This window comes from Mixophyes fleayi, chromosome 7 (genome assembly GCF_038048845.1).
Source record: "Mixophyes fleayi isolate aMixFle1 chromosome 7, aMixFle1.hap1, whole genome shotgun sequence".
NCBI lineage: Eukaryota > Metazoa > Chordata > Amphibia > Anura > Limnodynastidae > Mixophyes > Mixophyes fleayi.
Window position 1 is genome coordinate 126,012,782 of NC_134408.1, and position 26,046 is coordinate 126,038,827.

At 41.3% G+C, this 26,046-nt stretch overlaps 1 protein-coding gene across 1 annotated transcript in view; it reads right to left on the reverse strand.

Moving 5' to 3' along the window:
• MYO3B (myosin IIIB) overlaps positions 1 to 26,046 on the reverse strand; it is a 321,272-nt gene that overhangs the window by 40,244 nt on the left and 254,982 nt on the right. Inside the window, exons 29-31 of the mRNA XM_075180671.1 lie at positions 10,328 to 10,442; positions 8,568 to 8,631; positions 2,448 to 2,550 (exon numbers count right to left, since the gene is read on the reverse strand). Of these exons, the coding sequence (XP_075036772.1) occupies positions 2,448 to 2,550; positions 8,568 to 8,631; positions 10,328 to 10,442 (282 nt within the window). The remainder of the gene's footprint in view (positions 1 to 2,447; positions 2,551 to 8,567; positions 8,632 to 10,327; positions 10,443 to 26,046) is intronic.

Consider the following 26,046-nt stretch of genomic DNA (forward strand, 5'->3'; position numbering starts at 1 on the left):
CGTTTTTATCCCCACTATCACTCCTGATAGTGGGGAGTAGAAGCTTGGCACTCTGACACATGATTTCAGATGCCCAAACATAGGATTTTTCTAGAGATAAGCAACATTCTCAGAACAGTTCCATGGAATGTTTGCTTCATTCCACATTTGGCTATGAAATTTTGCAAGCAACATTTGTATGTAAGGTGTTTCCAGCCTTTGGCTGGGTACAAACTATACAAAATGTCTCCTGATGCAAAGTCGTGATCAACATGCCGATTCATGTATACACACTATATGTTTTACAAGATTTACCTTCAGATCTGTGCTCTTCATCTGTCATAACCATCAGCTGAAAAAATGGTGACTCTGCACTCTCCATAGAGATCTATGGACACTGCTGGTCCTGAGTGTATACACACTGCAGGATTGGAACGTCATTTTCACCTTAGAAACCACCGTTGAAAAGTCAGCCTGGTTTGTCTTTGTGAGGTGGATATATTTATAAAATATTTAAAGATTGCCTGCAGTGGCAGCCATGTTGTGTGCTGATAAAAATATATCTAAGCCTGTCAATTAGCTAGGAAACATTCCTGTCACTTAGGCATCTTATGAGCAATATTCACGAGGGACTCCTTCCTGGTGAACTGATAGGCTGCTTTCAGTGTAGGACAAAACGACCGAGGGAGTGCGCAAAAGCAGCTTTGGCTCTGCCATGTACTACAACTCCAGCAAGTGCACTTAGACTTCTGCAAAAGGATTTGCAGTGCAAAATGGCAACTACAGGCGAGGGGAGGAGTTTGGTGGCGTGAGGGCGTTCCTTGTCATGTACAGGGTAGGTGCACCAATGTGTCCAGTTATTTCAAAACAGTGAATAAAAGAGATTTTATTTTGCAAAGCAAGTTTATTGGATGAGGTGGAGAGGGTGAATTTTTAGCGGTGACCCTTGCAGTAGGGAGGGGTACACAGCCATGATCACTGCACAAATGATCTTGAATTTTGCCCCAGCTCGGAGGCAGTAGCATTTGGGACTCAGCCCGTACTTTTAATGGGACACGTTTTGCTCGTTCATGTTGCACATTGACAGAGAAACACATTTCTAGCCTCATCGCCAGCAGTGTAATAAACAGCTTTACACACACACAATGGACACATGTAATAAAGACAGATGTCCCCTCACCCTAGTGATTAACAGAAGAGATAAATGAGGGTAAAGTATTTTAGAATGAAAATGTAAAACTTGAATTAAATGAAGTGGTCGGCCCTAAAGTGACAGGTTGAACCTTTGCTCATTCTGCCTCTTCCGATTTGTCCACCTATTTGCACACAGACGTACGTCTAGTTTGTGGAAGCATCTCCTGGGAGCGGTCACATCACTTATGTCTTAATTGTGGCTTGTTGGTGTGGGTGGAATTTGACAGCACACAATGGCTGATACCGGTCATCCGACTGCCACCAAGCTCTCATCAATTTTGAGCATTATTGGGCATAATGGTCAATTTGGGAGCATGCGCGCTGCATATCAACCCATTATCAACTGTGATTTTAATCCCTCTTTACTGTTACTTGGGAATGGATAAATAAGAGACGGTTAATTTTTGGCTACCTTCAAACCTGTACTGAAACTATTTAGGAAATATCAGTAAGTGCAGAACATTACTGTGTGGATAATGCATTTATTGTGTATCTACCCACTGCACCATAATATATCTTTCAGTGCTGTTTTTTCAATGGATCGAGACAATGTGCAGGAGGAGGAGCCAGAGCCAAGGGGTGGGGTTAGTAAAACCGCACTGACTGGCTGGAACTCACTCAACTTTTATGCCTGCCTGGCTACGTCACTCTGGGTGCAGGGGGCCCACAAGTCAAGAGGATGGCAAATTACCCATAGCTGGGACTCTTCAAAGGAAAACTAGTGTTAGCTATGCTGATTCTGCAGAAACCATTGATCATAGGGTAAAATGTGTTAATGAAGTCAGGTGGTTTAAACAGTCCTTATTAAGAGAGGTCAACAGGCAGCGCCCAGTTAGCAGATGCTACAGAATATATGTAAGACAGTACTTTTGTTTACATTCTACCAGGGAGATTCAATTCAACGTGATGTTCCTCAAGAACAGTCTGCGGAGACACTCCGAGCCAATGTCCACGCTCAAATCTCCACTTATTTAGAGTAGAATATTGAGGTGTAAAACGTTACAGTATGTACTGTATGTAAGCAAGAACACCTTGATAAATACATTAGAGGTTGTATATGCAATCAGGCTGGTGGAAATGCACCAGGGCTTATTTCCATGATTGGGAAAGTAATGCTGCACTTTTTTCCTGTATAATTTATAAACACGACAAGAGAAAAAATGTGGCAATAAGACTTTTATATTGGCACAATACTTTCCTTTACAAATGTTATATTAATAGTGTTTGAGCCATGTGCCAATACCTCCCAGGAACGAAACAAGCTTGTAATGTACCTGTACTTCTGCGCGATGCACAGGAACGTGAATACCGCTTACTTCCGACCACTTCATTTGCATAATTCATTTTGTTAACTTCTGTTACACAGACATCAAAATCCTTAAAACACACAAGACAAAAACAAAATGAATTGGTTTTAAAAATGTTACTGTGAATTTCTCAACTGACTGTTAGATAAACTCAAAATAATCCTCCCCAGCCTCATTCTGTTCCCCTCTGTAAACTCTCTATTGCCAGAAAATATAAAAATTCAGATGGAATGATATGATATTTATTGAACATTTTCTTTGTTGTGCTTTGACAGTAACAAAGAAAATAAGGAAAAAAAACTGCACTCTGGACTGGATACTGGCAAAGCGCAATTAAAGTTTTGTTCTGTAGCAGCTGTTGCACATTATACCAGAAGTTTAGTAGTTTGCGCAAAAAGATTGCAGAAGTTTCGAGAATGAGATCATTGAAATGAGGAAAGGGATGGACTCGATTTTCCGACACTGCCGAGGTGGCAGATATTGGACCACATTCTTCTTACTTTCAATGGCACAATCTTTGATCTTCCAGTTACACATCTATGAAAAACTAATATTTAGGTGAACTTTGAGAAAAAGTATTTCAAACACACAATAAAGACAGTCCCAATGTCCCTCTATTTTTATTATTATATGAAGACACGAATTAAGTGCTTTTGGCAGACAAATGAGCACAGTTGTGGAAATAACAAAGTGGTGCCTAAAAGATCCTTAGTGAGGGGCACAGTGTCGGGTCAATGGATTGCCGACAGGACATATGTATACAGGGCCAGGCTGGGCTGGGGGGCTGGGGATATCTGCCCCCCGGGCCGGTCCCATAATGCGCTACCTTGAGCTGGGTCACTGGGCCACCTTCCTTTTTTATTTCTTTAAAATTTCTAGTAGGCTGCCGAGTTAAGTCTTGCCCCCCTGGGGTAAAATTTGCCAGCCCTCCCCTGTATGTAAACCTATTTCTTTTCACAATGTAGATCATAAGGGAGTCAGTAATAATTGTGAGTTCTTAAACAAATCATACACTTTTCTCACGCACACTTGTCTGACCCTCTTGACAGCTCTGACCTTTAAATGAGTAACATGCCGCCCTCCATGCAGCAGACTTCCCTTCTTTGGTCCTAGTGATTGTGATGGCAGAATAAGCAGTTGAACAATCTATGTAGCAGGTTAATCCATCATTGGATGTTGATATCAGACAACCCAGCCATAGGTTACCCTATCGCTGGATCACTTTATACCGCTGCTGTGGTCACATATTGGGATGTTTCTGCCTATAGGTAATATTCAGCCCACCTGAAGTACCAGAAGTCATTTGGGCATCCCCTGAAATATACCCTGTTGCCATCTACTGTGACAACATTACACATAGATTAGGCATCAGCTATCTTACAGCACTGAGAGCTGACAACCAGCCAATAGCTCCCACGAACCTACAAATAGCTCAGAAATCCAACAGGGAATCCAAAGGTAAAAGCCTCTTTTACGCATATATAGCTGAATGTTACAAAGCTATTGAGGTTTATATACCCTTTGTATGGTGTTACACCTGCCTCTAACAAAAGTAATCCCCACAATGTATACTGTACATAATTTACAATGGGTTAATTACTATCAATAGGCAATCAGCCAATCAAATTTGGTTTCACTGTGTAACTTGAACAAGATCACTCATAGCTGATTGATGATTGGTTGCTAGGGGTTACTGCACATGTGTCCTTTATTTGTCATTTATTAGCATATATCCCCCATAGTAGTAGCTTTAACAGTGATATAATACACAAGTGATGTAGATATACGTATTAACTTCTGTATATAATATCTATATAAACAGTGAGTTCTGATCATCATTTATATTCAAAGAGTTCTGGTGTCATCTCTTTAGTGTTAATTAAGGAAACCTGTGTATTATAAGGAATAATGTACCCCCTACTGTAATATATTATAGATGTTAGAAGTTATATTGGATTTCTTTGACCTGTATAAAAGTTCTTGTACTACAAATGAACGCACAACTGCTGGTAGGTAATAAGGGTATTATATATATTACAATTGTTATAGCTACTTTTTTTTTATTTTAAAAAATTATTTGTAAGGTGATATAATAGTTCCAGCATCCATCCGAATTGTCGTGTAGAACATAAACCCTCCCCTTATAGTCATCACACTAATCTATGACAATAGTGTAAATAAAGAACAAAGGTTTGATTTCCTAATGCTGAATAAAAGTATTTTCAGAAATTATTTTCAAGTTCACTGTTGTGACCTTATTAGTGTTAAATAAGCCATAGAGAAAGTTATGATTATATAAGAAGCTTCTTGCAATGAAAAAAATAAATGGTTTTATTATTGTAACATGTACAGGTAATTCTACTAATTTCTGTAATTTCACGAATGGGAAACGACAGGAGGGATTATATGAAACTATAACAATCAGTGTAAAGTAAGTTTACTGATAGTCTAAAACTTGTTATGCGTGTGGTAGAATGACCACATTTGGCCACCCACTTGGAGGGGCCGAATGACTAGATGGCAGAGGCCCCGCCCCGTACAGTGTGATTGGCTGCTGACTGCACGCAGATGCAGTTTCAAATCTGATTCCGATTTGCTTTGACAGCACAATTAATTAGTGGAAATGCATAGGTTTTTTTCTGCTAGCTAGCAGGTAATAAAAACTAGTAGAGCAATTATATGTGGTAACCATGGAGTCATTTCTCTAATTGTAGGAGGAAGCATAGAATGTAGAAGATGGAATATTCCCAGGGCCCGATTAAGGGTTCAGGCCACCCGAGGTTAATATTCGTGTAGCACCCCTTGCCTTCCATGCCAGGCTAATTCGTGGTAGGTAAAAATGAACTCATCATTTTCTTGTGATTTGTTTTATGTGATTTCTGTTTAATGTAACCAACACATTTATCTGCCGTGTGCACCTTTGTACTCCTTTTTTTTCACTCTAATAAAAATCTTTTGAGGTATAAAAAAAATGAACTCGCCTTTAATTGAAAATACGGTTTTCCGGCGGGTTTGAAAAACCAATCAGATTCTAGCTATCATTTACTTAGTACATTCTTCAAAATGATGGCTAGAATCTGATTGGTTGCTATAGGCAACATCTCCACTTTTTAAACCCGCCAGAAAACTCTCAGCTTGATACATTTACCCCCAGATGTGTTTTTAAGTTAATTGGGTTCTATCTGAGGCAGCTGAGTATAGCTCGATAGTGACCTGGAGCGGTAAGGGTTAACTTACCGCTTTGTTGGGCCAGTCTGAGGGGACATGCGCATGCGTCGCCGGTTCACTCATGCACAGTAAAAAATACAATAAAATATGAATAAAATAAAAAAAATTTTTTTCAAAACATTGACCACTGAAAAAATAAAGCAATTTTTTCATTTGTTTTCTTCACTTCTCCCGCAATACCTGGCGAATCTTCAACTCCAAAAACATACTAGTAGGTTAATTGGCTGCTATCAAATTGACCTTAGTCTCTCTCTCTCTGTCTGTGTGTGTGCGGCAGCATATAAGGACAATGGACAAAGTTGGTGGGCAGCATATAAGGACAATGGACAAAGTTGGTGGGCAGCATATAATGACAAGGGACGAGGCTGGTGGGCAGCATATAAGGTCAATGGATGAAGCTGGCATGCAGCATATAAGGACAACGGACAAGGCTGGCCGGCAGCATATAAGGACAATTGACGAGGTTGGCCAACAGAATATAAGGACAATGGACGAGGCTAGCAATCAGCATATAAGGACAATGGGCGAGGCTGGCAAGCAGCATATAAGGACAATGGACAAGGTTGGTGGGCAGCATATAATGACAAGGGACGAGGTTGGCCTGCAGAATATAAGGACAATGGACGAGGCTAGCAATCAGCATATAAGGACAATGGACGAGGCTGGCAAGCAGCATATAAGGACAATGGACAAGGTTGGTGGGCAGCATATAATGACAAGGGACGTGGTTGGCCAGCAGAATATAAGGACAATGGACGAGGCTAGCAATCAGCATATAAGGACAATGGACGAGGCTGGCAAGCAGCATATAAGGACAATGGAAAAGGTTGGTGGGCAGCATATAAGGATAATGGACAAAGTTGGTGGGCAGCATATAAGGACAATGGACAAAGTTGGTGGGTAGCTTATAATGACAAGGGACGAGGCTGGTGGGCAGCATATAAGGTCAATGGATGAGGCTGGCATGCAGCATATAAGGACAATGGACAAGGCTGGCCGGCAGCATCAGGGCCATCTTTTCCATTGGGCACGATGGGCAAGTGCCCGGGGGCCCCACGGGCAAGGGGGCCCCATAGGCAGGGCTCTTAATTAGAATAAATAATGCTGCAAAAGAAAAAACCTGCAAAAAAAAACCTTCAAGGGTCACTGAGCAAGTACATCTATCTATCTCTATCCCTATATATCTATATCTATATCTGTATCTCTATACATCTATATCTATATATATATCTATATATGTAGGGGCCCCGGTGCACTGCTTTGCCCGGGGGCCCATAATGTTGTTAAGATGGCCCTGGGCAGCATATAAGGATAATTGTTGAGGTTGGCCAGCAGAATATAAGGACAATGGACGAGGCTAGCAATCAGCATATAAGGACAATGGGCAAGGCTGGCAAGCAGCATATAAGGACAATGGACGAGGCTAGCAATCAGCATATAATGACAAGGGACGAGGTTGGCCAGCAGAATATAAGGACAATGGACGAGGCTAGCAATCAGCATATAAGGACAATGGACGAGGCTGGCAAGCAGCATATAAGGACAATGGAAAAGGTTGGTGGGCAGCATATAAGGACAATGGACAAAGTTGGTGGGCAGCATATAAGGACAATGGACAAGGTTGGTGGGCAGCATATAAGGACAATGGATGAGGCTGGCCAGCAGCATATAAGGACAATGGTCCATATGGAAAGACAGCATGTAAAGTCCATGTACAGGAACCAAGAATGCTGGGAAAAGAACAGAAAAAATAAAGGGACCCATACACTAAAATATACATTTTTAATAAGTAACAACTTTTGCAAACCACCCAAATAATCTGACAGATAAGGGCAACGTAATCCTTTCTCTATGAGCTGCAACCAAAACAATGAGTCCTCTATTATTACAAGTACTGTATGTTTATGATAATAGCACTGACCTAAACACAGGTTGCCAGTGGATATAAAGAAAAAGAATGAGGACATAGCTGTAGATACTAAAACCTATAATCATGCAGATGAGAACAAGTTGGACATTAGAGATTATATATCCTTTATCCCACATTGACAGTAGCTCAGAGGATACAGACGATGACCTTTAATCTCTTCACAGATCCACTATTTCCACCTCCTGAAAGTACAGGAAATGGTTAATCCCAGATTATCACGTAGCTGATATCACAAGGTATTTTTGATAAATAGCTCTCTTTTTTTAAACCATACTTTTATGGGCTGGAAATCTCAGGGCACATTATGCAGTATTCCCCCCGCGCTTCATTTGTATCAGCAAAAAGCTATAGGAAGGTATTAATCTGCTTAACATTTCTAAGTACATCATCCAACGGATTTTGATTTATTTTTTTTTATCTTACATATGCTCTACAGAGTTACTGGCAAAAAAAATGTACATTTTCTTCATTTCATCCTTTCAACATCAAATGGTAAGCAGCAAAAATTGGATCAAACTTCAAAGCCTGTGCTGTGCTCCAAGTCACAGAGAGACTCCTCCATTTCACATATTGAATTCGAGCAGGATATCAAAGTGCTACCAAAGAACCTCAGGTCTTTACGAAAATAGAGGCTGTAACATCTGTAGCTAAGCGGAGTGCACAGACACACCACCTCAGGGAGCAGCTAGCGTTTTATTCTCTGCAGCAAATTTTCAGCCTTTTGATACTCTCTTTTCACTGTACCTCCCTGTCTTTCCACGGGACTGAAGTTCTTAGCAAGCAAGGCTTTTGTCTCAGAGACTTCAAAACATAACTAACGGTTTCATGTTCACATGGCTCAGCCAAATAGCTGTGAACACATCTCAGAACAGTAGACAGAGGAATGCAAAAGTAACAATGCAGTGTTCAGAGCCTGCACATAAGACTACCTTCTCTGACTGCTTGTCCAGGCCGTGCGAGTCTGTGAAATGGGTTGTAGCATAATTCTCTTGCCTGGAAGACAGAAAAGATGTAAAAAATAATTTAATTGCGGGGAAATAAAATTACGCCATACTACACCTGATTATATATATGTATAGAATTAGGTGGTAAGGTTGTAAAGTAAACTTTTTAAGGGCTGTAAGGTAAAAATAACATTTTGAAAGGTTGAACCTGAGTGTTTCTGCCTCACCATGTAACTGTAAGTTTGTTCATTTATTTTTTATTTTCGTTAATGTGTTTCTAAATGTATTTAATAACTACACCGGCAATGTTGTGATTCAAGCGGAGTATTTCAACGGGTGGCATGTGATTGTATATGAGATGTGGCTAACTGCACATGCTCCCTCATTGGCTCAGAGAGCTCAAGTATTTCCTGGTGAATCATTGTCATATACAGCTTCTAGGCCTCGGGTTCATCAGTTTGTAGTTAATCATTATCGTGTCCCAGGGTATAATGTGATCCAAACTCACATCCAATGCTAAGACATTCTCTATTTCCCAGGTACTTCTTGCTGCTGCCAAATCCCCAATGTGTTACAACAAATATTGTGATATGATTAGGGGATTCCATCCAATTACATCTTTGGGGGGCAGGGAAGTTATTACAAATATAAGTATACTTACCAAGGGAGGCAAATTGTAAGGTCAGGGAGGAGCGGGGTGAGGCGAAATGCGTCATTTTGACCCCACCCTTGTGATGTATAAAAAAAAGTATAAGTATGGGGACAGGGCCCCTATCCGATCCACTTTACTAGGAAGTGGTCTGGATGATGGAGAAGGGCCTGCTCTCCCGGGAGTCTGAGAGACCTACCGAGTATTCAGAAGTCTCCCGGACATTCCAGGAGAGTGGACAAGTGTGGATATAAGCTGTGACATTAGTCACATAACAGAAGTGGTATAAACAGGCAGTCATTATCATGTATTACATTATCCTGGTCGAGGGAATGTACCGGTACAGGATAGGATGCCAGGGAGGATGATTTAGAGCAGGGATGTGCTGAGAGGACTGAGTATAGGAAATGCAAACTACTTTAAAGATCATTGACTGTCTTTGACTATATGGTGGGGGCATATGATCCACTGTCACTTATATGGACTCTCGTGTATCTAACAGGTTGGAGATTGTGTGATCTGGAAACTCATCTTTATTGTACTTTGTAAAAGGCTCATGGACTGCAATATTTAAACCTGACTGTGTCTGGATTATGTTTGAGACACATAGGTAAATTTGATTGCTACGGGCACTCGACCCTGTGTCTGTATATTATAACCACGGCACCAGCATCTTCTGCTGGTCATCAAACAAATGACCAATATGGTAAATGTAACAAGTGCTGTAATTAGTTTCCTTACCTGCTAGTGTCTATTCTAGGTCCTAGGTTTGCTTTTTAATGTGTGTATTTGTAAGCAGGGGCGTAGGAACCGGGAAGGGGGGGGGGGAGTCGAGGCAGAGGGGGCAGTTGGACTCCAAGTCCTATAGTAGTCCTTGACATTTTGCCCCCCATGAAAATTTTCATTCCTACGCCCCTGTATGTATGCCCACTGAAGTGCAACTGAAAAAGGCAAAATGCATCTCATTAAATAGTATAGGGTGAGAACTAACCTCCGCCAGCTCAGATTTAGTGGAAAATGCAAGGCTACAGTGAAAATGGATGTGACCCACTGGACACCACTAAAAATGTGTCACACTCCCAATACCCAGACTTACCATTTTCCATTGTTGTGATAGGGATGTGTATTGTTTGAGGTTTCATCTGTGAGTGTGAATGATTTGCTATTCTTCAATACAATATAATGTTTTCTTGCGATGTATCCCTTAAAGACTATATAGGAAAGAAATACATGAAAAATAATATCACTTCTTTGGAAATATTTGCAAATTCAAAACAGTACAACTTTAATTATAAATTAATTTAATTAATTATATATAACAGAACATGTGTGTGGTGATCTCGGTGATTCTTAGGTATTACAAGTATTCCGTGAAATCACTGTAATCGCAGGCAAATCATGGAGGTAAATGTCCACAAAATATTATTCTCACCCAGTACCAATTCCATTTATCTGTGTTACTATCTTCTGACCTGTTTTGATACTTTTTGATAGGCTCATTCAATGTTGTTGGCTACAGGTAAAGACAAACATTGCATCCTAAGGGGGATGGGTTGAAGAGGTGGTCCAAGGTCAGTCTCCCAAACAATATATATACTGTTGGGTTCTGGAAGCTAATGTTTGATAATTGAGCATACAAACATATCAAAGCTCTGCCATTGGGTTACTTCTGTGACTGTGGGATAGTAATTAAGAGCTTCATCTGACGATATCTATATTGTTCTACTGTAGTGATGTTCCAGTTGAAGTGAATTAACTGGAAAGCAGGGTACCTAGAAACAATTCCCAATGCCTTTTCTATTAGGATAAACCGCCTTCTTCTTAATTATGATGGAGAGATCATAAATGGGAATATTCTGGGACTGAGCAATATTTGATCTTATATTCCAGATCCTGCTTATAAGTCCGACCAGAGCCGGATTTAGACCACATGGGGCCCTAGGCAAGATACTGGTTTGGAGCCCCCTCCCTGAAAAAATCCATAGCACTATAGTTTTTTAGCATAACATATACCCCTATTCAGGGGCTGGCTGGAAGACTTTAGCCCGGGGGTGCAAGCATATAGCACTGGCCCATAAGTAGCGGCCCATTTTTAAAGGTTGGTCTCACCACTAGCCCTGGGAGGGCCCTCTGGGAACCACTGGGCCCTAGTTAATTGCCTAGGTTGGCTAATGGTAAATCCGGCCCTGAGTCCAACAGTCCAGTTACAGGTCCATAACTCACTGGGAACACTAGGGACCTGACTCAAGTATGTGACATATCTTGCCTGAAACTGGTCTTGCTTCGAAACAGACATTACGCCAATGAACCCAACCTCATGCAATTCATGTCTGAATGCAAATGACACTTATAACTGTCTACGACTTAAGAGGTGTGATAGGGAGAGACGGGGGCGGATGAACTTAGGCCATGTACAATAAGGTTGCGTCAACACATATGCCTGGTTTCAGGCATATATTCAGGCAGAGCATATTTACACTGAAATTGAAATGTATCTTGAGATACGCTTGGATGCAAATAAAGTCGGACATACGTTGAAGTTCTGAGCTCTTTTTGAAGTGAAACTTCTTTGCTGGCACCTAGTAAAACTCTTTCATGGAGGTAATAAATTATAATGGATGTGATCTTATGTACTTCCCCCGCACGCTCTGACCCCTCTGAACTACCGCACATGACCATTTCTAGCACTGCGTTAGCCTTTGGAGTATCTGGCATGCTGGTAGTTTCACAACATCTGGAAAGCCACAGGTTGGCCAGGCCTGTACTAGATCATCTCTACAAAACTGTGATTTATTAATATTTAGAGCATGAAAATGCTCTATTAGTGTAATATTTGTCTGATAACACAAAATAACAGCGCAGGATAGCTGGAACACAATGTCCAATCTCATCCGGCAACCAGCGCACTGTTAGATGCTAATTACAAATTTGGTCTCAGGGACTCTGTTTTGCCCTATTATTGGTGGATTTTGTGAGCTTTGGCTAATGGTTAGGATTCATGCATTGGGTGGGTCTGGGAAGAGTAGAGGGTATTATCGCACTTTCTGCTGCACACCTTATTTACCTGTACACAGTGATACAGTAGGGGACTGTGTCGTTATGTATATAGTGCGGTGATAAGTCATGGACCTTTAAAGAAATCTCTCAGTTACATTATTCAATAGAAATGGAGACCTTGATATCAATGATACGATAGAGCTAATGAGACAGTATTACTGGAGGTTGTGACAGGCAGTGCTACCCCATACTGTACTATGTTCCTAAGGTATAGAAGCTGTATCTTGTATCACCATACCATGTGTGGTGTATATTATTATATAATAGCAGTGTCCGACACATGTCAGCAGGTTATGGTACTAATTTACATTTTCTTACTGATAGGCAATGTTACCCCAGTTTTGGTGGGGGTCAGTAATTGTTCTGAAGAGCAATGGGCAATGTTCTCTACTGTGCTTATAGACTATATAAAACAAATGATGGTGTAACTGGATATGCTATTTTCTCTGCACATCAAAACACCAAGCTTCATTTTTGCTGGTCACATGTAGTTTTTTCAAACTAAAATTTACCCTTAATCTCCTATTGTAAAACTAAAACTAGTGTTATTTAAATATTTGCAGAATGAAATCTGTCTTGAGTACAGGGTCCTCTTGTGTGTGGCACATTGTTCTTTATTATTCTATAATGGAAAAAGCTGAGAACCCCGATTTGTGCACTTACACACCTCTACTCTCCCCTGACATGTGCACCCAGAAAACTGTGCTCTCCTCTGACATGTGCACCCACACAGCTGTGCCCTCTCCTGACTTTTGCACCCACAAAACAGTGTCCTCTCCCGACTTGTGCACCCACACAGCTGTGCCCTCTCCTGACTTTTGCACCCACAAAACAGTGTCCTCTCCCGACTTGTGCACCCACACAGCTGTGCCCTCTCCTGACTTGTGCACCCACACAGCAGTGCCCTCTCCTGACTTGTGCACCCACACAGCAGTGCCCTCTCCTGACTTGTGCACCCACACAGCAGTGCCCTCTCCTGACTTGTGCACCCACACAGCAGTGCCCTTTCATGACTTGTGCACCCACACAGCTGTGCCCTCTCCTGACTTGTGCACCCACACAGCAGTGCCATCTCTCGACTTGTGCACCCACACAGCTGTGCCCTCTCCTGACTTGTGCACACACACGGCTGTGCCCTCTTCTGACTTGTGCACACACACGGCTGTGCCCTCTTCTGACTTGTGCACCCACAGAACTGTGCTCTACCCTGAAATGTGCATCCACAAAACTGTGCCCTCTCCTGACTTGTGCACCCACACAGCTGTGCCCTCTCCTGACTTGTGCACACACACGGCTGTGCCCTCTTCTGACTTGTGCACCCACAGAACTGTGCTCTACCCTGAAATGTGCATCCACAAAACTGTGCTCTCTCCTGACTTGTGCACCCACAAAACAGTGTCCTCTCCTAACTTGTGCACCCACAAAACTGTGCTCTCTCCTGACATGTGCACCCACACAGCTGTGCCCTCTCCTGACTTGTGCACCCACAAAACAGTGCTCTCCCCTGACATGTGCCGCCACACAGCTATGCCCTCTCCTGACTTGTGCACACACAAAACAGTGCTCTCCCCTGACATGTGCACCCACACAGCTGTGCCCTATCCTGACTTGTGCACACACAAAACAGTGCCCTCTCCTGACTTGTGCCCCAACAAAACTGTGCTCTTCCCTGACATGTGCATTCACAAAACAGTGCCCTCTCCTAAGTTGCGCACCCACAAAACTGTGTTCTCTCCTGACATGTGCACCCACACAGCTGTGCTCTCCCTGGACTTGGGCAGCCACACACCTTTGCCTTCCCCAGACTTGTAAGAAAATGCAAAGAAATGTCACTTAAAATGCGCATGCTTGGCACACACTGCCTTTAACTAATTTAAAACACAAGTTGTGTGCAGGTTGTGTCCGAATATAAATCAGGTCCTATGAGACCTTCTTGCAGCCCATTCACACAGTTAGGAGATATTCCAATGAAACACAGGCTAATAGTAGCCATTTTCCAACCAAATTTTCTACCAATGTTGATAATTGTTCTATGTACTTCAATAGCAATATCATCTGGCATTGTGGCTGTTTTGGGTCTACAAACCCTGTCATATCAGGTGTAATTGACCAATATCCACTGTGATATTGCAATGTGTGGCAGCTTAAGGCAATTTTATCTGCATGTTGTTGTGATTTGTTCATATTGGTCACCAGGCACAGAAACTAGGGCCATGGAAATGCTTTTAAAACAAACCCATAGAGTGTAATGCAATTACCGGCGAGGTGGCGCATGGACATCGTGCCACGCACATTGCCGGCAATTACGGAAGAAATCTCTGCTCATTTTTCAGAGTTGAGGAAAAATGAGCGGAAATTTATGTCAAAATCTCCGCTGCAAAGTGTCTCATGGACATTACGGAGACACTTTGCGGCTAATTGAATTCCCCCCAAAGCATCAATGGTAAAATCATGTTCTAGGTAAAAGTTGTGCAAACTTGACCAAAACATGAGAATTACAGATTTGACAGATATAGGCCCTGTAAATATATATTTTTTAAATTAAAATTTTTGTAATTATTTTGTTCTATTTTGCTGCATCTCAAAACCTTCTTCCTCGATGCACCTCACTATAGGCCACAGACCTGGCAAACTGTATAGGTGATGGAAACTCTGGAGATCATCTATGAACCAAACAAAAATGCACCCCAAAATACATTTCTATTTACACAAATGCCCCCATTCAGGGCTCCTTACAACCTGCTAAACAAGGCCTTCTCTTGTCTTAGCCCTCACTCTAGTGACGACAGTACAGGATACTCTCTGGCGACTAGTATACAAAGCAGACTCTAGTGGCAACTATCTACTATATAAATGCCTAGTGGCGTGTGTGGAAAAAAAAACACCAAGCTGCAGCGCCACCTGCTGGGCAGAGTTATACACTGACCTATATATTTCTTGAAGGAGAAGTGACAGTTGGGAATGGTTGGTGGTTGCCGGGGGTGACAGTGGGGAGTTTTTAACACCTTAAGTAGCTTGATAAAGGATGTGGCGACGAAGATGAAGGATGAGGTGATGGAGAAAAATGATGAGGTGGTGACATGTGGACAAAACCACGTTAAAAAAGGGCGCTTGCGTCGGGAAGTAACGCTCTTCCCCTGAGGAGGCCTGGGCTAGGCCCAAATGCATGACAAGAACCTTTTTAACACCTTAAGTATCTTGATTTGACTAGAATGCATGAGTATCATGCACGGGTTAACTTGTACAACTGTAATAAGCTGAGCCAATTTTCGTGGCTTGTATATAACGCAGAACCATTCTGGTAGCAACTGTACAAAAGTGAACCACATTTTTTGGCTAGTATGCAGAACAATTCATTCTGGTGAATAGTATACAAAGCAAAATGCATTCAGGGAGCAGTTATACAAATCAGATCCAAATTTGGTGTTTACTGTGCAAAGCAGACCCCAATCTGGTGGCTAGTATATAGCATTATGTCTAGTATTTATAAAGCGGCCCCCAATCTGGTGGCTAGTGAATAGCATTATGTCTAGTGTATATAAAGCGGACCCCAATCTGGTGGCTAGTATATAGCATTATGTCTAGTGTATATAAAGCAGACCTCCAATCTGGTGGCTAGTATATAGCATTATGTCTAGTGTATATAAAGCAGACCTCCAATCTGGTGGCTAGTATATAGCTTTATGTCTAGTGTATATAAAGCAGACCTCCAATCTGGTGGCTAGTGTATAGTGAACATCCATTCTGCTGACTAGTGTATAATAGTCTCTGGTAGCTAGTGTATGGCACACCACACATCCTGGGAGTTGTTAGCTAGTGAACTTGCTGCTATAAATCTTGGGATTCCTGGGACCACTCTCAACACCCATTGCTTGGGCCCCAAACCATTGATTTTGGCCCTGTGTTTATTATGAGCTTGGAAGGTGAAAGGCATCCTATTGAATAGATAGCCTAAGGCTCGATAAGTGTCACTGTACAAAAATGAAATCCTTTTGCATGAAGAAAAAGGCTTTGTACCACCAAAGAATGAGCAGTTGATTTTGATCTAAATATCCTGTAAAATGAAATATTATTTTTGCATACTGACATAATTTCATCCACCTTTAGCCTGGGACACCTCAATCTTACCAACTCCCACCAGAAGATACAAAATGTTGTGCCCCTACAGACGTTGCTATTCTGGAGCACAGATCAATGTTTTTTCCATAAAGCAATAGGCAAATGGTGGAGAATGATGCTTGATAAAGGTTACAGACTGGGCTACGTGTATTAGTGGTTTCACAAGGATCATTATTTGGCTCTGTAGAGTTTACATTTTTTCCATTAATGACAATGTAGGTGGCTTAAAAAGTAAGATTTCCATATTTGCTGATGATGCTATGTATGGGTATTACAACAGGACAGTAACCTGCCTCAAAATGATTTGGACAAAATGGTAAACTGGGCCGAAACATCCAGATGAAATTTAATATAGGTAAATGTGGGTTATACACCTAAGTCATGGTAATACCTATGCCATTTGCACATTACATGGAATACAGTTGGGGAAAACTGAAATGTAAAAAGACTTGGAATTATTAGTTGAGAGAAAGTTGAATAGCAGCTTACAGCGCGATGCAATGACTGCTAAGGTGAATAAAAGCCTGGGATGCATAAAAAGAGGGACATAGCCACATAATGGCAACATAGCATTATATACATCAATAAGACCACATCTTGATGATGGGGCACAGTTTTGGCACATCACTGTAAGAAGTAATGATAAGGCTAAATTATAAAGAGAGGTTAGACAAACTAGGTTTATTTACTTTGCAAAAAAGATGCCTTAGAGCTGACCTAATTAATATTTATACATTTACTGGAGGCTAATAGAAAGATTTGCCTTGAAAAAACTTTCGTACCAAGGACCATACATGGGGCAATGGGGCATCAGCATAGGAAGGGGTTATTTATGGTAATGGTGGTAAAGCCATGGATGCGTTACAATATGAGATATGCGGTTGGCTGATTTAGGGAAGTCAGGAAGGATTTTTTGTTCCCCCCGTGCAGATACACTGACATCTGTCACATTGTCTGGATCAAAGCATTCCAAGTTCATTAACCTTACTATGTAACCATGACATCTCAAATTGTTATTGGAGTTGTGGAGCCTCATTTTTGCACTTACAAATATTATGCCCTCTAGTTCTAAACTGTCGAAAAAAAAAGTTTTATCAGCAAATTTTCGTGATTATGACATTACTTTTTTCATCGTAATGCTACTTAGCGGTCTATTTTTCATGATTCTTATCCCTCCCTGGCAGGCTCCTCTTCTCCATCTTCTTACTAACCTGTGCGCATGTGTTGACCGATGGCCGCTCAGGTGCATTAAAGGTCACCTGCCCAGAACTAGGAAGCTAATTTGCAATCAATGGCAACAGTCTACGCCGGGCAGCCTCTTACTATAAGGAAAGCTATAATGGGTATATTTTCCAGATAAATACTGATTAATAAGGACCTTAGTTACCTTTTGAATATTGCACATGTGAATAATACAAACATGCTTCTGTTGACAGTCTATATTTCGCAGGAGAGTAATGGGTGATGTAATTCAGTAAATGCTGATGTGTCTAAAGTTCTTGATTTAGATAGTTAAAGAAAGATTAGGACAATGATTTCCACTGTTGTAATCAAGGACAAAATGCTTGAAGCTGTACCATACAGTATAAATGGCTATTCACTTCTAGCTTGGCACTTCCACATTTAGCTCATTCAGTGTGAAATTAACAGGCTGTGTTGGTAGCACCCCATGAATGATCTAATAGGGATTGCAATATGAGAATTATCCACGACCAGATGCCCATCATATATATTATGTACTCTGTTAATAATAATTTCAGAGCTCAGTCAAATACTCATTACCGCAGGGCTTGACGCAGCAAACTCAGACTGGATCAGATTGATTATCGCATGCTTGGCATTAAATATAGTGAACACAATACTTTCTGAGTTACGGCTGAATGAGAGAAACTTAAACCTCCGTTGCTAGAAATTCATTTTAATGCTGTATTCATAAACTGCAGTGACGTAAATTGCTTTATCTTGTTGGGAGATGTGCACGGTGTTGTAAGTTAATGTTTTATACAGAGTAAATGATTTGAGCATTATTGATGGTCTTTACAGGTATTTATTACGGTGATTGTTTTATTTAAAAACAAAAAACTTTATTCCCTCTCATGTTACTAAAAACAAAAGTATACTTTGAGTCTGAATTTCTGTAAGAAAATACAATAAAATTTACCAATAAAGTTCTCTCTGAAAACCCACCTACTCAGACAATCTTATAATATTCCTCAACCACCCTCAATCACACAAGACAACAACCCTCTCATCAAATATTACATACTACATTTTACAAATATGTAATAAAACAGTCCTAAATTCAAAAGAACTACATTTTTGCCCATTCCCAGAGTTGACGAAGATCAGACCTTTGCCTACACTTTCTATGGAGAGTCCGTTTCAACTGCTGGCGCACTTTATAGGGGCTTTTTAAAACCAATGTATAACTTTTATACTTTTTCCATCATAATTGTGCATTATTATATATTTTATTTAAAATGTGATTCTTTACTACATAAAGAAGCTACATATTCTGTTGGTAACAGGATATTACATTATATAATAGAAATGTGTTTATGTTTTATTCTGGTGACTCCAGAAATACCTTTGTAGGAGCTTCTGCAAATCCCTGGATTTCAGATTTTGAAGCTTATTAAGTGCAGCATTAAGGGCACCATGCAGCAGAATCACAGCAACTTGTGTAATGATAGTAACCGAGGCCTGTTTATCCAATAGGCTGACTAGGCTGCAGCCTAGGGTGCAAGGCTTTTGGATGGGCATGAGTTTTTGGGTGTATGTAAGGAATTTTTTTTTGGGGCGGGGGGACAAAATTGTGTCAGAAAGAGGCATAAACTAAAAAACTTTTTAAAATAGAAGCAAATAGCTCTCCAAAGTAAAAAGAAAACATGAAAGAAAATTGTAGAAAAGTTTTACTCTTGATGTATTCCCATGGTAAGGGCTGAAGACAATGAGGTATTCTTGGGTGGGCGGTCCAGGATAACCGAGTGTAAAGACAAGGATGGCAACATGAGCAGGCATGACAGCCCCTTCCAACTTTACATCTTAGTAGCGCTTGTTCATGCCTTCGTTCTGCTATATAGTTCTGATTTTAATCAAAACGAAACGAGTGATAAAGATTGGCGTGACTCTTTTAAATAGCCAAGTGGACCTGACACAGGAACATAAACGGAGGTGGGATGAGGGGGGGGGGGGGTTGAAGGAAGCTGGATATTAAATTAAGGACAAGTTTGATTTCACCTACCACGTATTAGCCTCGCACGGAAGGTGAGGGGACACAATAAGTAAATTAGCCTAGGGCGGTCTGAACCTTTATTTAGGCCCTGTTAGTGGCAATTAACTACTGCCATCATCCATCGCTGGCATGCATCCATTAGCATCACAATATCTGTCTCTTCCCTATGACATCATCACCAAGCTGCGAATAGTCTGGTTGGCGTGACTAGTATTTGGATCCTAATAAAAACTAAAATTTGCAGGAGAGATGAGAGATAACACATAATGAAGTCTGAAGTAGGGGTGTGGGGGGCAGGTGAGAGAGTACTAATGCAGCATAACAGTGTCTGCCAGACCATGTAGCAATCTATTATCTAAACTAAAACTCATAGATACCCATACTTGCCACTACTGTAAACCTCTCCTCTGGGTGATTCCGGAGAGGAGGTCAGGCAAGTGCGGAGCAGTGAGGGGCGGGGTTAATTATGCCTAACATAATCAAGCCCTGCTTATACCCACTTCAGTACTGATATGGGTGTGAACCGGGAGGGAGGCCTGCTCTTCTGGAAGAGCAGGAAGCGTAAGCAAGTATGTCGGTACCATGTTGTATCAGCAATTATATATATATTTGAATTGAATAGATTTAATTGACACCATCTTGCCTAAAAATGGGCATGTCTTTTTATGCAAAAAGACCAGGTACAACTACTTCTTAAATATGTATAAAAAAAAGCTGAAAAAAGAACAAGAACAATAGCAGACAGAAGGGGAAATTCTGTCCTCTTCTCTCAAGCGTAGTCACATAGCAATAACAGCAATTACTGGGTGTTAAAAATGTCCTGCCAGTTGTATTAGTCTTATTAGCTGACCATTCAGTCACTTACAGGTTAAACCCATAAAGGGAAATAGCAGCGAAACCAACTTGAATAACAGCTGTTACATCGTCTATCATAATGGAAACAAGATTCTAAACGCACCTATAAGAATAAGGCATAATGTGAGATCTGACTCAGCATATCCACTCCATCAATGTTATCAATATTCTTTCACGACACAAATGTTTTTTGTATTGTACAGAGCAGGTGGGCTCTCTCTGTACAAATACCATTGCAGCAGCGAGGACTATGCTGTCAGTTCTTATTCCTCCAATTCCTCTCTGACAGCCATGCACATCAGATATCCCTGTTTGTATGTATATTTCCATACCCGTAGGGAATGTAGCCTCAGCTAGATTAATTTTCCACGTCTCCTCCACTTGATCAATGGGTTGTGCAGTACATAAGCCCACTGAGATCTCTCGACCACCAGCTCATGTATTTGAAAGGAGTCTGTTTATTTTTAAAATGTAAATTTCTCATACCCCCAAAGACTCAGCAGAAAAAAAGAACAATCTCTTAAGTTAGGAGATTTCCATCAGGGCATAGCTTTCCTGTTATTTTTTTAAAACCAGACTAAGATCAATCGCTGTCAAAACCATTTAGACAATATTGTACAATCAGGCTGGGACTCTCTGAAATCAAATAGTATCAGGGCAGTTCTCTAGTTTTCGGGAGTATATTTTTTGCACATTTTCTAAAAATGATACCATCACTATAAAAAAAAAAGAGCTTTGAAATACTGACTTGTACTGGACCACTGCTTGGAGATTTGCCACAGATAACAATTAACATTGCCTCCCAACACTAACCTCCCCGCCTCAGCAGCGGATTCCGGTGGAGAGGAGGCCCAATAAGGTTAATACCCCGACTTTGATCTCTGTCAAGGCGCACTAGCAAGAATTAATTTACATTTCAGATGAAAAAAAAGTTGACAGCATGAAAAGGCATCTTGTTCCTGGTATGTGAATGTGTTGCCATAGATTGGGAATTCTAAAAGGAAGTTCTAAGGAAGCTAAAAGGATAAACCCCCACTTCTGATTTTACTGGGAAAGAGATGAAAGAGAAACAAATTTCAATATGAGCGGGGCTGCAGAAACATGTAAGCCAAATGTTTCCTAAATTCTAAGAATGGTCCTAGATATGCATGGCGTTCAGCCCTCTCGCTGTCATTCGTATTCAGAGTAAAAAGTAAATAATGAAATCTAAACTTGACTATTAATGCAAGTACAGTTCTATGGCTGTTTTCGATCTTGTGATACGAACGCTGATTGTTTATCTTCCTGCAATGTGACATTTTTACACCACTGTCAATGTGTTATTTAAGGAAGGCTTCCTATATTAAATGTCATCCAGCTCATTTGAATATAAGGTCCTGTGGTAGCTTTAACTATAACTGAGTGGTCTATTTATTAATAACTTTCGATAGGGCTCATTTTCCATCGCCACGATAGTGGCAACAGAAAATCACCTAGGATAGGATAGCAGTCAACTCCTCACCTGTGTCCTGGAACATGATCCTTACCCATAACTCACCTGGCTTCACTTTAACAACAATGAATAACAGCTTCACCACAATATTAACAATATACAATAAACAATATACATATTTACAACGAGCTCCACATGTAATTATACACTGCATTTGTACTCTGGTGAGCTGGGGAACATAAGCAGGGCTATAAAAAGTATGTGTTGTAAAGCTAAACATTTTAGGAGAAACGAGGGACAGGCTGGTTGAGGGGATATCAATCTCGTTTCCTCACAGAGACTTACATTACAGAACACCCAGCTCTGAGACCCTTCTAGAATTTGCAAGGAGAAAAATCGCCATCCAGGTCAGATATTTACATTTTACAGAATCTAAACATTCAAAATGATGTTGTTGTAAAACCGTTAAAACTAGATTAAAATCCAAAGGTTCTATAGGAGGAATAGAAGGCGGCTAGAGTCTAAAAAGCCCCTGCAAAAAAAGTCTGCACCTCTGTAGTACTAGTGAGCTTTTTTTGAAAGAAGATAGACAAAGCAGACACCTGGACCCCTAGGGAAACTTATCTTAGCCCACTGTCTAAACCATCCTGAAGAGTCTGGAATCCTCTATGTTCAAACCGTAGCAAATAGGTCTTCCAAACTTTATGATAGTTCAAGGCAGAAGTTTTCCTAGCCTTTAACATAGTCTTGATCACCCTTTCAGAGAACCGCTTGACCCTTAAAATCTTGACCTCAACATCCATGCCATTGAGTTAAATTGTCGTGAAAAAATTAATCTTGAGAGAGAAATTCCTCCCTTATTGGAAGTCACCATCCTGGCTCAGCTGCCATCCTGAGGATGTCTCCAAACCAAGTTCTTTTTAACCAATCCGGTGCCACCAAGATCACTGGAGCTCTTTCTTTCCTGACCTTCCTGTGAACACGAACACATGGAAACCCCATGACACTGTGGGACCATCTACCTGGATCACACGAGGATCCCGGGTCTTTGAGCAAAACAGTGAAGCATGATGGCATGAGGCCATCATGTCAACGTCTGGCCGTCATCATCTTTTTGTGATCTGCTCGAAGACCTGTGAATGAAGAGACCCTTCTGTGAGGAATGGATTCCTGCTAAGAAAATCTGCCTCTCAATTTTCCTCCCCTGGGATGTAGACTGCTGAAATTACCAGAACATGGCGTTCTGCCCAAGCCAGAATCCTGGCTGACTCCCTCATTGCTAGGAGGCTTCGGGTGCCCCCCTGATAATTTATATATGCCACAGCCATGGCTTTGTCTGACCAAATGTGAACTGATCTGACTAGAAGAAGAGAAGGAGCTTGAAGTAAAAAATTCCTTAGGGCCCTGAGCTCTAAAACATTTATTGTGAGTTCTGACTCTTTCTGGACCAGAGACCCTACAGCTGCAGATGAAGTGTCACAGCACCGCAACCCTAGTGGTTGGCACCCCCTGAGTAGATGATCTCCCCTGAGCCACCAAAACTGGACAGACATGCCTGCGGCGATAGTCTGATGAAGGGGCTGGCTAGTTGCAAGTTGAATATGGACCACTTCCCCAGGAGATCGTTCTGACAGATCCTGGAATGGAAATGCAGATACTGCACAGCTTCAAATGAAGAAACCATCTTTCCAAACCATCTCATGAACTGGAGAACAGATGACTCCCTGTAGCTCAGGATCAGTCTTACCAGCCTCTGGATGAATAACATCTTTTCCTGAGGAAGAAACACTCTCTGAAGCTAGGTGTTGAAAACCATGCTCTATCCGTGAGCCTCCAACAAATCCGCTGTGATCTATAGATGGCTTTAGAGACAAATAAAAAATTCAGTATTTATAAGCAAATCGTCTAAATCGTAATACTCCTTAGCCTGAGACGGCTTTTTCAACTGGATAAAAAACCTGCCAAGGAGGAGCAGTCAATAATAGGGGGAGCATCCCCCCTCAATCAGGTCCAGTTCAGCAAGGCAGCTGTTAACGGAACAGCACCATGCTGCCCCTAGCTGTAAAGCTTCCCTTCAAAGGTGTTGCTGCTTGACCTGTTCCCTGACCACCCCCGCAGCGGCTTACCATGTCCTACTTCACTGCTAAGAGGGCCGGGGAGTGACCACTGGTGCTTTAACCACATCCTCCTAGGAAGCAGGAAGAGGCTGAGGACTTCTGGGTCGCAGCCAGTGCATAGGAAGTGAACTCCCATCGCAGAACCGGCATCTCCCACTGCTAAGTCTACTTCAATGGGAACACCAGACAGCCTGTGCTGGTAAGCACTACCTCTCAGTCCTGTCTGCCCAGAGAGAATGATGCCGTCCTCCAGATATCGCCAGAGTGAGGAAAAGAAAGAAGAAGAAAAAATCACCTTAAGCACCCAACTCCAAGCACTTAGTAAAAAATTGGAGACTGCCTGCAGGTGGTGGTGTGTGTGCGTGTTTGTGTGTGTGTGTGTGGGGGGGGGTATGGTGGGGAGGAGGCCTTCTTTATTTTTGTAATTAACTCCTAAGTACTCAGCTCTGGAGCTACTTCTATATCTCCCGTGGTGAAGCAGGATCCCCCAGATAACAGATGATAGAGAAGGGACTTTAATTTTGAGCACCAGCTCAGAGTTGGACATCTTTAGTTCTCATCATATACTTTAGTAGAACCTGTTTTGCATCTAAGTGTTGCACTTGGGTGTAGAAGCACATTTCCATATTCTGAGCCATATAAAAACCTTTACTAACACAGAAAATGCCACATGAAATGAAGAGGGTCCTGATGTCCCCTCACTCACAATTCATTTAAGGCCTGAAGGAGGCTAATCTGAGAAATATTTTACTATTTATCGGGCTTTACTGTCTACTAAATGATCATATACAGTCACTGTATGCCTTGCAGTTCCTTGTGCTTGGAGATGCCGCCGTTACGTACAAGTACAGTAATGGTGTGCAGGCAAAAATGAAACACGCATCTTTGTGACACATCCTTTTTAAGGTTGCACATATCTTTAAATACTTTAGTAAATTGTGCATGTACATTAACTGGGTGCAAGCTTGGGAGCTGATGATGATGTATACGCATATACTCTATATGCTGGATTGAAAGTTACATGTATCTTAAGATCATCTAAACCTTCAACTCTAAATCGGGTCCTTAATGTTTCATTAGACAAATAAATAACTCAATAAATATGGTTAGCGTATATTTAAGAACACTTATGTAACATTCTTAATACATCTATCACTGATACAGATAAATACAATCACATTATATATTTGTTGTGCAAATAGACACTACACAGATTGCAGTGTTACAAAATTTCTATTTTATATCTCTCTGCATTTGGTTTTAAATTGTATAAACAGAATATATTTCATTTTTTGCAAAAATAAACAGAATCTAAAAAGATGACATGTTCTCCCCACTAAGCAACTATAGTGTACTGTAAGTTCTTACAGACAGGCTCCTCTATACCTATTTTATTATGTCTGTCTACAGTCTGTTTCTCTCATATGTCCTGTCATATCTTTTGCCATATTCTGTGTGAGTGCTCACAGTGCTACTCACTCTCATCTGCGTAATTGTCTCATGTTCTTGTGATTTGCTACCTGGCTAAGATTAAGTGTAGTAGATGACCTAGTATAGGGGAAGTCACCACTCTCTGAAGTGGCCTTGGTATGATGCCAGAAGGCTGGTGATGTTTGGAGCCACAAATGCCTGTGCTCCCGGTGGACAGGGCCCAGAAGTGACCTGAATATGCACTGGTGGTGTGACAGGAACCCTCACCTTGCTCTGACACAATGCACTCATTGTCCCTGCAACACTTTTTGTTTCTTGGTCCTGGTCTTTTGGCTAGACCAGAACACTTTTTAAACCCCACCAGCCATTTGTCCGGGGCCCACGGGCACTTTTTATTTATTGACATAAGCATTTAGCACTTTATTCACGTTTTTCATGTGTTTTTCTCCTAATGTATCAAGGCTTTTGGGTATAGACCGTTATGGATGATCCTCTCCCCAAGTTGTCAGAGACCCTCTCCTTATTGGGGGGTGCTGAATAACCAGTTCCCTGGAGGACGCGGTGCTGAA